The 15,072-nt window shown below is 42.3% G+C and overlaps 1 protein-coding gene across 1 annotated transcript; it reads left to right on the forward strand.

Annotated features, from left to right (window-relative positions):
- The first annotated feature begins 411 nt into the window (after positions 1-411).
- Positions 412-14,842, forward strand: LOC139638680 (myosin light chain kinase, smooth muscle-like). The gene is made up of 10 exons (XM_071512746.1): positions 412-453; positions 1,869-2,034; positions 3,106-3,271; positions 3,723-3,744; positions 6,236-6,614; positions 8,843-8,916; positions 9,462-9,562; positions 10,432-10,641; positions 11,104-11,153; positions 14,609-14,842. The coding sequence occupies exons 1-10, from the start codon at positions 443-445 to the stop codon at positions 14,840-14,842; spliced, it is 1,413 nt and encodes a 470-aa protein (XP_071368847.1). The 5' UTR covers positions 412-442.
- Positions 14,843-15,072: the final 230 nt, after the last annotated feature.

A 15,072-nucleotide genomic window follows, 5' to 3' on the forward strand; every position in this document is an offset into this window, starting at 1 on the left:
CAAAGCTTGGCAAGACTTTGCAAGATAAGACTTGACAAGAAAAGACCTGACAAGATTAAACAAGACAAGACATGAATTCAGAAAACAGAATTTAAATTCAGTTGTCTGGTGGAACAAGTCATTTACACAAACACAAGGTCTTTGGTCAAGACTTTAGAAACCTTTTGTGGAAGTCAAGTTCCAAGTCAACAGAACCCAAGTCAAGTCAAGTCTCAAGTCTTCTCTTCATGCATCAAGTCAAATCTCAAGCTATAAAACCTGTGACTCGAGTCCAGGTCATGTGACTCGAGTCCAAGTCATGTGACTAGAGTGGAATACGACCAGTACAGACTGAGAGCTTGACATGAAGTCAGTGTTTCAGTGTTTCCTTCCTGTCTGGTTGCTAACGGCTGTTTTTCCACCTGCAGAGAATTCTGGGAAGAAATATGGCCTCCCTTCCTCCATGAAAACAGGGTGAGGTCTTTATTTCTTTCTTTCTACTTTCTTTTTCTCACTTGTTTGCTTTCTAAATGTCTAAATTTCTCATTGTTTTTCTTTCTGTCTTCATTCTTTATTTCTCTTTGTTTCTTTCTAACTTTCCCCCTATCTCTCTTCCTTTGTACCCTTTTCTTTTTGAAAATTGCTAACTTGGTCTTTTTACCCTTGTTTTTTGGTTTTTGATTGATTGTTTGCTTCTTTCTTTCTTTCTTTCTTTCTTTCATTTTCTTTCTTTTTCTGTTTGTTTCTTTCTCTCGCCTACTTTGTAACTTTCTTTTTTCCTTCTTATCCAGGTCTCCCTGTTTTCTCGTTGTCTGTCTGTCTTTCTTTGTTACAATCTCTCTCTCTCTCTCTCTCTCTCTCTCTCTCTCTCCCTCTCTCTGTCTCTCTCTCTCCACTAAATCATCCCGTCTGTGATTATCTTTCCACTGTAATTTTTATAGTTTTCCTTCTCATATCACTCTCTCTCAGATGTTTCTGTCTCTCTGTGTCTTCCAGCTCATTGAGTCCAAACAGTTTTAATGTGCGGCTGTAAATAAAGAGTCGTAACTCTAAGTCTGTCTGTCGGTTGTGTTTCTGTTATTAATCAGACGTGAAGCTGAGGCCTGAAGGAGCCAGCTGACCAGCGCCTCCCACTTTACTTTAAAACAATTTGGAGAAATCATTCAGGCTTAAATCTGTCAGGACCACAGCTCCTGAGGCTCTGAGCCATGAGGGGAACAGTCTGAAACAGTTTGAAACTGTTTGAAACTGTTTGAAACAGTCTGAAACAGTTTCAAACAGTTTGAAACTGTTTGAAACATTTTGAAACATTTTGAAACTGTTTGAAACATTTTGAAACAGTCTGAAACATTTTGAAACAGTCTGAAACATTTTGAAAATGTTTGAAACAGTTTGAAACATTTTGAAACAGTCTGAAACAGTTTGAAAACGTTTGAAAACGTTTTAAACCGTTTGAAACATTTTGAAACATTTTGAAACATTTTGAAACATTTTGAAACATTTTGAAACAGTCTGAAACAGTTTGAAAACGTTTGAAACATTTTGAAACATTTTGAAACAGTCTGAAACATTTTGAAACAGTCTGAAACATTTTGAAACAGTCTGAAACATTTTGAAACAGTCTGAAATAGTTTGAAACATTTTGAAACAGTTTGAAACATTTTGAAACAGTCTGAAATAGTTTGAAACATTTTTAAACAGTCTGAAACAGTCTGAAACAGTCTGAAACATTTGTAAACATTCTGAAATAGTTTGAAACATTTTGAAACATTGTGAAACATTTTGTAGCATTTTGAAACCTGCTGACGGAGCCTCGGTTCATTAAAGGACAGCTCCAGTGTGAATCGTTGACAGTTCCAGTAACAGAACTGCATTTCCCATGATTCCAGGGGGCGTTCCTCAGTCCCGGCGGTGGAGAGCAGGCCCAGTATTTGGGGCGAGAGTCCGCCAAAGTTCGTCACCAAACCGACCAGAGTGTTCTCCAGACCGGGAGGGACCGGGAAGTTCTCCGCCAAAACCACCGGACGACCTCAGCCCCGGGTCACATGGCTCAAGGTGGGCGGGGCCAATCTGCTTTTTCAAACGAGACAGTTTGTACAACGAAGAAATACAGTTGTGAAAAATATCTTGTCCCTCTTGAAAATATCTAGTTTCTGAAAATATCTCTTCCTTCCTTGCCAGATTCGACCAAATTTGATCATTGATGTCGTAGAAAATGTCTAATTTATTTCAGCTGGGGCCTTAATTCTTAGTTGCACACTAATGCTACATCGCTCTGAATGGGAGTGTCAGTTAAAGCTGCTCTGTATCATTTTATCCATCAGTATAAATCATATTAGCATATTTCCTCTAATATTGGCCCGGGCCTTTATTTACCTCAGCTGCAGAGGGTACCAGGCCTTTATTGGAAGGAGGCTTATATTAGAGACAGGCCTTTATTTCTAATTCCCTCTGTTTGATAAGTATATTTGCTCATATTTTAGTACGAAGCCTCCTTGTTTTCTGATCTGCTTCTGTTGGGGTTCGTTAGGTAGCCGGTTTTTTGTTACTGCGATGCATAACGATAATTACGGTAATGGACGACGGCATGCTCCAGAGACTTCTGCCGGCGTAGCCGTCTTGTGACATACTGCCATCTTGTGGCACTTGTACGTTACTACAAACTACAGTTACATTTCCTTCGTTTTTTTCCCCGGCCTGTATTTGGGGCCGGCCTTTATTTGTTCGTGTCGACCACGGCCCCGGACATTATCGGAGACCCGGCTTTTAATTGACTACCGGCTACTATTAGAGAAAATACGGTAATCTTTCTACCTTGGCCTACTGACTGTTAACAGATTGTTTTCCTCTATCTCTCACCAGTAGTATTGTTAGTGCTAGTGTTTCTCTACATTAAGACTACATTTCCAATCAGTCTCTCTGTCTCTCTCTCTCCCCTCTCTCTCTCTCTCTCTGTGTGTGTGTGTGCTGGTTAACATGCTGTCAGGAGGCCAAACTGTCTATATGGAAAACCAGAAAGAATCATGAATGTATAGCGTGACTAAATTATGAATAAACATCTACATTCAAATTCTCTCCCTCTCCCTCTCCCTCTCCTCTCTCTCTCTCTCTCTCTCTCTCTCTCAGGATGAGGTGGAGCTTCAGTCTGGTGGGCGGTTCAGTTTGTACGAACGCTCTGGTCTTCACTTCCTGGAGATAAAGGAAGTGCGGCCGGAGGACGCAGGAAGTTACACGTGTTCGGTCGCCAACAGCGCCGGGACGGCCGCCGCCACCGCCGAGCTCAACGTCCAGGGTGAGCGACCAATCAGATTCAGGATAGGGAGATGTTCGGCCAATCAGGTGTGAGATTAGCACACACAGCAGCCAGCGATAGAGAATCAGGTTAGAAGTATGGAGCAAGACAAACCTGGAAAATAGGAACGTTTTAAATACATGAGACACACACACACACACACACACACACACACACACACACATACAAATCTACCTTTTCTCATCAGACCAATGAGATTCAGGATAATCAGACATTTTTTTTTTTACCATTTTTGAGTTTATAAATTAAGGGTTTGGCAGCTTACATAAACTTTGACCAATATCAGAGACAATCGGTCCAGGACTGACTGATTAGTATTGATCAGTATTGATTAGTATCAGCCAGTAATGTGTAATGTGATGAGGTTTGGCAGTTAATAGAGATGGATATTGTTTTGTCTTGATGTTTCTGTCTTCCTGTTTCCTCTCAGGTTCTCCTGCTGACTCTGTCAGGTCAGTGGCGTTTATTCTCTGACTAAACATCTTGTTCAGGACATTGGCATCAAACTAGTTTACCAGTAAACGCTATAAGTAAAATCTATTTCATGTATAGTGTTGATCAGGTGAAGAACGCTGCACAGGCTTCAAAGTGTTCACTGCAGCTGCTCAGTGGAAACACAGAGAGTCCATATGCAGAGGAAAAATCCAACGCTCTCTCCTCTGAATACAGTTAAAAAGCCTTTATCATTCTTGGCTGTTTCATGTTAAAATGTTAGAAAACACACCAACTTTATGTACCGTATTTCCTCTAATAGTGGCCAGTAGTCAACTTCCGGCGGAAGTCTCGGTAGTATCGGTAATGCGTCGCGGTAACAAAAAAACGGCTACCTAACGAACCCCAACAGAAGCAGATCAGAAAACAAGGAGGCTTCGTACTAAAATATGAGCAAATATACTCGTCCTCAACACCCCAGAACTTCACAGAAGCATCAATGTCATCACTCAGTTTGTAATATTCAAACTCCACTCTGAGCCGGGCTGAACAGACCAGTCCGCATCAGACCAGGATCCACTGACCCCCGACCCTGAACCTGATTCTTTCTGGTTTTCCATATAGACAGTTTGGCCTCCTGACAGCATGTTAACCAGCACACACACACACAGAGAGAGAGAGAGAGAGAGAGGGGAGAGAGAGACAGAGAGACTGATTGGAAATGTAGTCTTAATGTGGAGAAACACTAGCACTAACAATACTACTGGTGAGAGATAGAGGAAAACAATCTGTTAACAGTCAGTAGGCCAAGGTAGAAAGATTACCGTATTTCCTCTAACAGTGGCCGGTAGTCAATTAAAAGCCGGGTCTCCGATAATGTCCGGGGCCGTGGTCGACACGATCAAATAAAGGCCGGCCCCAAATACAGGCCGGGGAAAAAAACAAAGGAAAAAACAACGGTGGATACCGGTAAACTCCCGGTGCCTGTTATATAATGTAACTGTAGTTTGTAGTAATGTACAAGTGCCACCAGATGGCAGTATGCCACAAGACGGCTCGGCCGGCAGAAGTCTCTGGAGCGTGCCGTCGTCGATTACCGTAATTATCGTTATGCATCGCGGTAACAAAAAACCGGCTACCTAACGAACCCCAACAGAAGCAGATCAGAAAACAAGGAGGCTTCGTACTAAAATATGAGCAAATATACTTATCAAACAGAGGGAATTAGAAATAAAGGCCTGTCTCTAATATAAGCCTGCTTCCAATAAAGGCCTGGTACCCTCTGCAGCTGAGGGAAATAAAGGCCCGGGCCAATATTAGAGGAAATACGGTATATAGCACATTTCATACAACAAATGGAACAAATGTAACCCAAACTGCTTTACACAGACGGCTGAAGCCTCAAACGTTCCTCAGTTATCTCAACGTTTAAACTGCTGCTTCACAACTGGACTGACTCAACAGGTGAATCAATAAAGGCTCCTCAGTTTGCTGAATGGAGAAACCAGCTGCCTCTCATGTGTTCTGTGTTTCCACTGTCATCTGCAGCAGACTGACACACTAACTAGTCATTTTCTATCCGGCTCAGTGGAACTCGCCAGAAACTTTCCCCCAAAACATTAAAACCCTGAACACACATCATCAGATCATAATTACAGCGCGATGCTGAAAAACAACCGCAGCATGAAGTTTAGCTGCAGTTTCACTAAATTAGAGAGCAGATCCTGGTTCAGTTCAGCCTGCAGGGAAACCAGAGGAGGGAAGTAACTCTAGTGTTCAGTGTTGAGATACTGACACTTTACTGAGTGTTTCCATTCTGTGAGACTTTCTTCTTCTCCTCCACTACATCTATCTGCCGGCTGGAGTCACTAGTTACTTTGCAGAATAAGGTTTTACATCAAAACATACGATAAGCTCATAAAATATGTAGAGAAATTTATTATATCAGGATAAACCCCTTGAGATGTATCATGAAATCAGGAAATAAAGGAACAGTGATGGCATTACTGAAAACATAGGCAATCTGTTTTAAGATGACAAAACAAAACATTTTTAAATAAGCAAAATGATGACAGATAACTTATTCGAATCAGAAGGAGCCCGAAACATAAAAGCTTTTTTACCAACTTCCTTAGATACAAAGGAGACTATAAAGAGGATCTGATCAGAGCGTCTTAGTGAGTAATTTCAATATGTTGCATTGTTAGAGTTTAAACTAACTAAACAGTATCTGGATCAGTTAGACCGACAACATTAAAATACTTCTGACAGGTTCATGCTTCAATAATTGAACTCTCTGACAGAATGGCGACTTTTACTTTTCACACTTCAGGACATTTTACTGCTGATACTTCTAGACTTTTACTGAATTAAACTTTTGAACGCAGAACTTTTACTTTTATGAAGTGTTTTTCCATTATGGTATTTCTGCTTTTACTGAAGTAAAGGATTTGAGGACTTTTCCCACCACAGATGGAAACCAGGCAAATACCAGTGTCCTCTCTCCTCCAGCCCCGCCCCCTCTGCGTCAAGCCCCACCCCCTCCTCCTCCTCCAGCCCCGCCCCCTCTGCGTCAAGCCCCGCCCCCTCCTCCTCCAGCCCCGCCCCCTCCTCCTCCAGGCCAGTCCGTCCAGCTGAGGCCAGACGAACCAGTAACAGCCAGACACTGGATCCTGGTACTCCTCCTCCCGCTTGTCCCAGCGGCCGGCCGGCCCCGGCCCCGGCCCCGCCCCGCCCGGGACAGAAGCCCCCTCCTGTGGGCCGGGTCGGGCAGGAAACCCCCCCGCCTCAGCCCCGGCCCGCAGACTCCTGGAGGAGCGAAGCCCCTCAGCTCCCCCTGGTGGCAGGGAGGAAACCTGCCGTCCCTCTGCCTCAGACTGCTGGAGCTCAGGTCAGAGAGAGAGAGAGAGAGAGAGAGACAGAGAGACTATTAAGAGTATACTATAGTAGTAACTATAGTAGTAATAGTAGTAGTAGTAATAGTAGTAACTATTAGAGTTCTATTAAGACTCTGTCCATATACAGTACTTCTATTGTTCTTCTGTTCTATTGTTCTGTTCATCTGTTATTTCATGCTATGATGGATTTCTGTAATGTCTGTTCTATTAGACAAATGTATATTCTACCTTTCTTTCCTTTTTATGGACGAGCACTATCAGTGCACATTTGCTTTGGCAATATTGTTACACAACTGTCATGCCAATAAAGCCTATTGAATTGAATTGAATTGAATTGACAGAGAGACAGAGAGAGAGAGACAGAGAGACAGAGAGAGAGAGAGACAGAGAGAGAGAGACAGAGAGAGAGAGAGAGAGACAGAGAGACAGAGAGAGAGAGACAGAGTTAGAGAGACAGAGTCAGAGAGACAGAGACAGAGAGACAGTCAGAGAGACAGTCAGAGAGACAGAGACAAGGAGACAGAGAGTCAGAGAGACAAGGAGACAGAGACAGGGAGACAGAGTCAGGCTCCACACAGTTTGTCTTCAGTCTGTCTTCAGTCAGTCTTCAGTCTGTCTTTGCTCTGTCTTCAGTCAGTCTTTGGTCTGTCTTCAGTCTGTCTTCGCTCTGTCTTCGCTCTGTCTCCAGTCAGTCTTCAGTCTGTCTCCGGTCTGTCTTCAGTCTGTCTCCGGTCTGTCTTCAGTCTGTCTTCGGTCTGTCTTCAGTCAGTCTTCAGTCTGTCTCCGGTCTGTCTTCAGTCAGTCTTCAGTCTGTCTTCGCTCTGTCTTCGCTCTGTCTTCAGTCTGTCTTCAGTCAGTCTTCAGTCTGTCTTCAGTCTGTCTTCGCTCTGTCTTCAGTCAGTCTTCGGTCTGTCTTCGCTCTGTCTTCAGTCTGTCTTCGGTCTGTCTTCGCTCTGTCTTCAGTCTGTCTTCGGTCTGTCTCCGGTCTGTCTTCAGTCTGTCTCCGCTCTGTCTTCGCTCCGTCTTCGCTCTGTCTTCGCTCTGTCTTCAGTCAGTCTTTGGTCTGTCTTCAGTCTGTCTTCGCTCTGTCTTCGCTCTGTCTCCAGTCAGTCTTCAGTCTGTCTCCGGTCTGTCTTCAGTCTGTCTTCGGTCTGTCTTCAGTCAGTCTTCAGTCTGTCTTCGGTCTGTCTTCAGTCTGTCTCCGGTCTGTCTTCAGTCTGTCTTCGCTCTGTCTTCGGTCTGTCTTCAGTCTGTCTCCGGTCTGTCTTGAGTCTGTCTTCGGTCTGTCTCCGGTCTGTCTTCAGTCTGTCTCCACCGTCAGACTGACTAGACTCGACTCTCATGACGGCAACAGCAGTGGGACAAAAGTTTTGAAGTTTTGATGTCGGCAAAAACATGAATCTGTTATCCAGAGATAATGAGATAATTGGAGATGTGAAGATAACAGGAGTAAAAACATGATCGATGAGCTCAGAGTCTCTGCTGGCACATGAGACATGAGACTGGACCTGATCCTTCTGCTCTGTCCAGTCTCCAGACAGTCCGGTCCTGAAAGGAATCCATTTGTTTAGTCTTTTGACTAAATGTAGAAAAATTCAAAGTTCCTCAGCCGCAGTGGGGAAAGACTGACAGCAATCCAGAGGTTGTTTGATGGCAAAAATATACATCTGTTTATTTTCCTTTTACAGATTTTTGCTGATCCATAATCAACATAATCAACATAATCCTTTACCATAACATCCTTGAAAAATAAACAAATTTAACTTAATTCAAATGAACAAAGGAAACACAAAGTTATTCGTTCACAGACAACAAGGTCTTCACCACTTTTGGCTCATACACCAATAATATTTATACCCATTTTTATTGACTGCTTTTATGTGATGTCGTCTTTTTATCGTCTTTTTATCTTTTCATCTTTTATCAGCTTTTTATCGGCTTTTTATCATCTTTCTATTGTCTTTTTACGTCTTTTATCTTAACTCTGTCTTAATTCCATCTTACTTTTATTCTATTTTACTGTTTATCTTGGTTTTCATCCTACAATCCCTGTTTATTATTGTTTTATTGCCTTTTAAATTCATAATTTAAGTATTCTGCTTTTAGTTTGTCTGTCAAAGCACATTGTAAACTCTGTTTTTAAAGGTGCTATATAAACAAAGTTATTATTATTATTATTATTATATCCTCTGTCTGTCTGTCTGCCCCCCCCTTCCTGCAGGTCCAGTCAGTCAGAAACCAGTCTGTCTCCAGTCTTGCTCCAGTCCAGTCCAGTTCAGATCCAGACAGCTGCAGGTACAGGCACAAGTCTCAAGTCTAAATGTAGTTTACCAAGTCAAGTCCAAGTCAAGTCCATGTCATTAAAGTCAAGTCTCAAGTCTAAATGTACAGCAAGTCAGAACAAATCAAGAGTCCAGTATCAATTTAATATCTTAAAGAAAACTAAATATCTAGGACTTCAATGCAATATGGTTTTAATAGGATAAAAACTTGGTAAGAGCATCATGAGTTTGATTTCTATAATCAGTTGTGTCAACACAAGATCTCAAGTCAAGACTTTAGAAACCTTTTCAAGTCATCAAAGTACAAGTCAGAGTCAAGTCCCAAGTCACCAGAACCCAAGTCAAGTCCAGTCTCAAGTCTTCTCTTCATGTAGCAAGTCAAGTCTCAAGCTATTAAAACTGTGACTCAAGTCCAAGTCATTTGACTCGAGTCCAAGTCATGTGACTCGAGTCCCCACCTCTGGCTTTGGCTAATTAAACACTAGCACACTTGTTTTAGAAGAGCAGCTGTCACTTTGTGTCTCAGTTTTACACCACAGTTTGTTGTTGTGTCTTCAGAGCCGTCAGGAGACCAGGATCTGGGTCCAAGCCGCGGTTCGAGGCCCTTCCTCTGGACCAGGAGGCTACAGAGGGGGCCCAGGTCACCTTCACCTGTCAAGGTAACAATAAATGTCAAAAATGTTTCCTTGTGACTGTAATGGATCTTATTTTTATGAGGCTGAAACAGGAATGGTTCAGTGACAACAGCAGTGTGTCCCGGGGCTTTTATTTTGAAAAGAACAGGGGCTGGTTGCACAAAACACCTTAAGTTTTCTCCTTAAGTATGACACTTATGGCTTAATTTCTCCTTAGCTGAGGGACTTACTTAAGGGTGTTGCACAGAATCCCTTAACAGGTTTCCTTAGTTAAGGAAAAACGTATTTTAAAAGGCATTTAGTGCATTGAAAGAGATTTTACAGCGGTAAAATTCGTTTATCTCCATAAACTCTGCCATGTTGCGGTTAAGATAGAGTCAGAGGTACCTTAAGTTTTTTTCCTTACTTTGGTTGCTAAGGTCTTTTGTGCAGCGGTTTAACTAACTTTAAGGGACTCCTTAAGTATAAGACCAAGATAAGGAGAAAACCTTAAATACTTAAGTGAACATTTTAAGGAAACCTTAAGGAGAAGACTTAAGGGTGTTTTGTGCGACTGATTTTATTTTAAGGAAACCTTAACTCGGACTTTAAGGAAAATCTTAACTTAAGGTGTTTTGTGCAACCGGCCCCAGAAACTGGGCACCAAAAGAAACAAAACAGCCTGTCTCCCCTTACATTTACATCAGATTTCATTAAGTTCAGTGTCCTGCTGGAGGACAAACCAGCTCCTGATGGGGATGGAACCTGTGACCTTCAGTTACAGGACTGTCTGTCTGTCTCTCTGTCTGTCTGTCTGTCTCTCTGTCTGTCTGTCTCTCTGTCTCTCTGTCTGTCTGTCTGTCTCTCAGTCTAAACCACTAACTCACCTGTCTGTCTCTCTGCTCTGGCCTCAGTGTCGTCCCCTGCCGTCTCCATGGTAACGTGGCTGAAGGACGGGGGGGCGGTGCGGCCCGGGCCCGGCCTGCTGCAGTGCCGGGATGGGACCCGTCTCACCCTCAGCCTGGAGCGGGTCCGCGGGACAGACCGGGGAACCTACAGGTGTCAACTGACCACAACTGACGGACTGACGGTCGACTCTGATACATGGACACTGACTGTCCACAGTAAGACTGTCTGTCTGTCTGTCTGTCTGTCTGTCTGTCCTCCTGTCTGTCTGTCTGTCCTCCTATCTGTCTGTCTGTCTGTCTGTCTGTCTGTCCTCCTGTCTGTCCTCCTGTCTGTCTGTCAGTCTGTCTGTCTGTCTGTCTGTCTGTCTATCTGTCTGTCCTCCTGTCTGTCTGTCTGTCTGTCTGTCTGTCTGTCCTCCTGTCTGTCCTCCTGTCTGTCTGTCAGTCTGTCTGTCTGTCTGTCTGTCTGTCTGTCTATCTGTCTGTCCTCCTGTCTGTCTGCCTGTCTCTCTGTCTGTTTTATCTTTAATGTGCAGGAACAAAACACCAGGAATATCAAAACTTACCTGGCCAATGAAACCAATTCTCTCCTTTCCTCTTCTCTCTCCTCTTCTCTTCTCTCCTCTCCTCTTCTCCTCCTCTCCTCTCCTCTCCTCCCTCCCCCCTCCCCCCCTCCAGGCCTACAGCAGCAGGCTCCAGTCTTCCTCAGCTCCCTGCAGGGCTGCTGGGTAATGGAGGGACAGGGTCTGACTCTGCAGTGTTCAGTGGAGGGAAAACCGCCTCCGACTGTCTGCTGGCTGCTCAACAGTGAGAACACACACACACACACACAACACACACACACTAACCCTAACCCTAACCCAAGGAGAGGCAGCAGCTCCTGCAGTGTGCCGCCTGCAGCCTCCAGCAGGGGGCGGCACAGCCGTTCACATTCAGCAACATCAACTCGACCAAGCAGGAATATATGAGTGGAAAAATATATAAATGACATCATGTGAGCAGGTAGAGCGGGGAGATACAGACTGAATTCATATCACAATAACCATAAGAAGATTTTTCTCTAAATCTCTACCGTTCTGTCCAGCCTTGTTTCTGTTTGGTTATAATCCTAATTTAGTTTGAACCCATCAGGATAAAAGAATATTCCTGGCAGCCTCAACAGCTGCTAAGAAAACAATAATCAAGAGCTGGTTTGAGGAAAATCTTCCATTACGGGAGACCTGGAACAGTCTATTGATATATTACAGCTGGAGTTGTCCACCTCTAAGGTTAATAATGCTCACAGTAACATTGACAATTGGACCCGTGCTATTACTCACTTCAGTACTCCGTTTTCATTTTCTTTCTATCCATCTTAACCAAGGTTGGCATTCTTTGTTTTTTTGTTGTTGTTGTTATGATTGTTCATTGTTTGTTACTGTTTTTCTTGTTTTTTTGGGGGTTTTTTTCTTTTGCTTTTATTGTTAGCTGTCACTTTTATATTTTCATTATCCTTGATGAGGATTATACTGTTGTTCCTGCTTACTGCTTGTCATTAACATGAAATTTAAAACTCAATAAATAATTGTTCAAAAAAACAAAGCAATAACCATAAGAAATTGTTGCAATAGCAGTTTACAGTCTGTTTCTAAGGTAATAATAATAATTATAATGCTAATAATTATGCATTTTATTTATACAGCAATTTCTCAATAACTCTAAGCACTTCACAGCATTAAAACAGCAGTCAAAACAGTTTCAGTGAGCTCAAAACTAACAATACAATCATAAATGATGTGCTTCTCTAAAAGAAGTGTTGAGAATTCTCACTGTATTATTAAATATTTCCAGGTTGACTTTAGAGAGAGAAAAGTATTAAAATGAAAGTTAAACAGCTTTGTTTTTCATTGTTATTACTGTTAAAAATGGAACGATATCTGTCACCATGTTAAATTATCAAACTGATGTTCGCAGCATTGAACTGCATGGTTATGATTTATGATTAAGATTATTATGATTATAATTAGTAATTTGTTTTATAAATTGATTTAGTATTTGATTTTGAATCATGTGTCACAATAACTTGATGTTATTATTTCACCATGAAATGATTCTACTGAAAGATGATAAATGATATGTAAATTATATTTTATGAATACTGATTTTCTGCCCAGGTCTGTGTGCAGCAACACACATAATGACAAAGACTAAATGAAGATATATATATAATATGGATAGGTCAGATGGAAAACAAGGAATGAGATGAAAGATGAAACTTTATTGATCAAATTAGGTTTCATTTGAACTCTTACATGTACAGTTGAGTCATTTCTGTGATTCCACTGAATCAGCAGCTTCAGTTCCTTCATCAGCAACCAGCAGTGATGAGGTCAGAGGTCACAGCAGCTTGACTGTACTCTCTACAAGGTAAAAGAGCTTTGTAGAACTTTGAGGGTTCCTTCAGATTGGAACCACAGGGGACCTCAGTAGGTTCCCTGTGGAACTCCTTGATAAAGAGTTCCAGCCTCATGTGGAACTTTTCCACACAGTTGTCTGCAACTGAGTCTCATCTGAGTTGCCCTGTGTATCACTCCATGCAATTAACTGAAATGTTCAAAATCAAAAATCAAAATGCTGATATCATGTATTGTCATATTCCAGGTAGTTTAAGTATTTCCTGTATAGAAAGTTAAACCTGCACTAAGCAATTTCAATTCAATTCAATTCAATTCAATTTAGTTCAATTCAATTAACTTTATTTGTCCCCGAGGGGCAATTGCAGAGGCACGTAGAGTAGTACAATTTACAAGAAACAATTATCAATTAACAAGAAACAAAAAAGAAAAAAAAAAAAAAAGAAAAAAAACACACACATAACATACAGTGCAACAGTGCTGATTTAGAGGTATGCATTGTATGGCATACAGTGCAAAAATAAGCTATACCCATTATGATACAAATATAATACTAATAGTAGTGCAATAATACAGTGCAGTATACACAATATACATGATTGGTTCAGACCCTGTAACCACTCCTGAAGGAGTGCTACGTGGAGATTTCCGTGAGACGTAATGATATAAACAAAATGTGTTGCGGTTTCTGTCGCCCTCTAGTGGTCGGAAAATCGCTTAGTTTAGCTTTAAATTGGCAGCGGACTTTAGCTGCCATTAGCTTGACTGCTAACTGTGGACATACTGCAGCTTACATTATGTTAATACTACGCCACAATGAAGAGATTTTAACATGCTGAATTACTTTAGAGAGAGAGTGCTGTGTATCAGCACGGCTGTGATTCAGTCGTAGGCACGAGGCCGCGATTATCTGCTGATTTTTGTCTTTTATTTGTCTCCGCCAACAAAAACAGTTCCCTCTGGATTCGACTAAAATGACAATATATTAACTTACCATCCACCGAAAAATGAACTTCCATGGCCCCCGCTATTTCTGAAAACGTCAACAAACATGTCACAACTCGTGAACTCGGAGCTTTCAGAAAATTTCCACTTCCAAAGTCGTGAATACCACAGGAGGGGGGCGTTCATACGGACTCTTCTCGTGAACACGGTAAACACGACCCCATCTGAAGGCAGCATGTTTCCCGACTGCAGGCTAGCTGCTGCTTTGAGGTTTGCAGACAAATTCAGCTACTTTCTTCCCTGTTGTCCTCCTCTGTTCATCAGGTCAAATGTCTCCATATCGCTGTCACCACTAGGTGTGAATGAAGTTAGAGTTTAGTGTAGCTGTGTACTGGGAATATCTGGTCAGCATTTGTTTGTTGCACAACACTGTATTGTCTGCTAGAAGTGCTAACCAGCTGGTTAGCTAGCAGCTATTCAGCTAATGTCAGATGGCGTTGTCGTCATGAGAACGCAGCCTGATCAAGGTTCTACTGGAACACCTGTCAGGTGGAGTGATACATGTAGTAAAAAGTCCCAGTGCTGTTCTGCTGTGTACCTTCTAACTGTTTAAACTGCTGTAGAGCGTGTTGTTGTGTGTAGTTTTGAATTAATTCGAAATGCATCGTGTCAGTGAAGTTGCTTGAACCTCATGCAACTTGCAACTCGCAACCAACACAACCAAGTTGCGTGAATAGTTTCACCGTGTAACGCCAGCCTGACATGTGGTGGTTCTTCAAGACACACAGAGATGAGTTTTTTACTGAGGGACTCTGAGGTTCTTCTTGGATCCCTTTAGATATTAGGAGAACCTCAGTGGAGAACCTCAGCGGAGAACCTCAGTGGAGAACCTCAGCAGAGAAACTCAGCGGAGAACCTCAGTGGAGAAGAACCTCAGTGAAGAAGAACCTCAGTGGAGAACCTCAGTGAAGAACCTCAGTGGAGAACCTCAGTGGAGAACCTCAGTGAAGAAGAACCTCAGTGGAGAACCTCAGTGGAGAACCTCAGTGAAGAAGAACCTCAGTGAAGAACCTCAGTGAAGAACCTCAGTAAAGAACCTCAGTGGAGAACCTCCAGTGAACTCCAGTGTAGATGGAACAGATTGTCCTGTGATGGAGTGAAGGGAAACAGAAACAGCAGAAAAGGTTTTAATGACGAGCTTCAGTGTTTTTCTCCATTTCTCCATTCATCTGAATTATCATGAGTTTTTATTTAAAGATCAATCCCATAATTCACTGCAGCATATAAATTGTGTTTTTAATCGTCTGCT

This window comes from Centroberyx affinis, unplaced genomic scaffold (genome assembly GCF_046629955.1).
Source record: "Centroberyx affinis isolate AG114_WGS23_722 - 3 ecotype Tasmania unplaced genomic scaffold, CSIRO-AGI_Caff_v1 ptg006494l_1, whole genome shotgun sequence".
Lineage (NCBI taxonomy): Eukaryota > Metazoa > Chordata > Actinopteri > Beryciformes > Berycidae > Centroberyx > Centroberyx affinis.

Coding starts and splice junctions, on each gene's coding strand:
- LOC139638680 (XM_071512746.1), top strand. Junction 2,035..3,105: donor CCCGGGTCACATGGCTCAAG/GTGGGCGGGGCC, acceptor TCTCTCTCTCAG/GATGAGGTGGAGCTTCAGTC. Junction 6,615..8,842: donor CTCAGACTGCTGGAGCTCAG/GTCAGAGAGAGA, acceptor CCCTTCCTGCAG/GTCCAGTCAGTCAGAAACCA.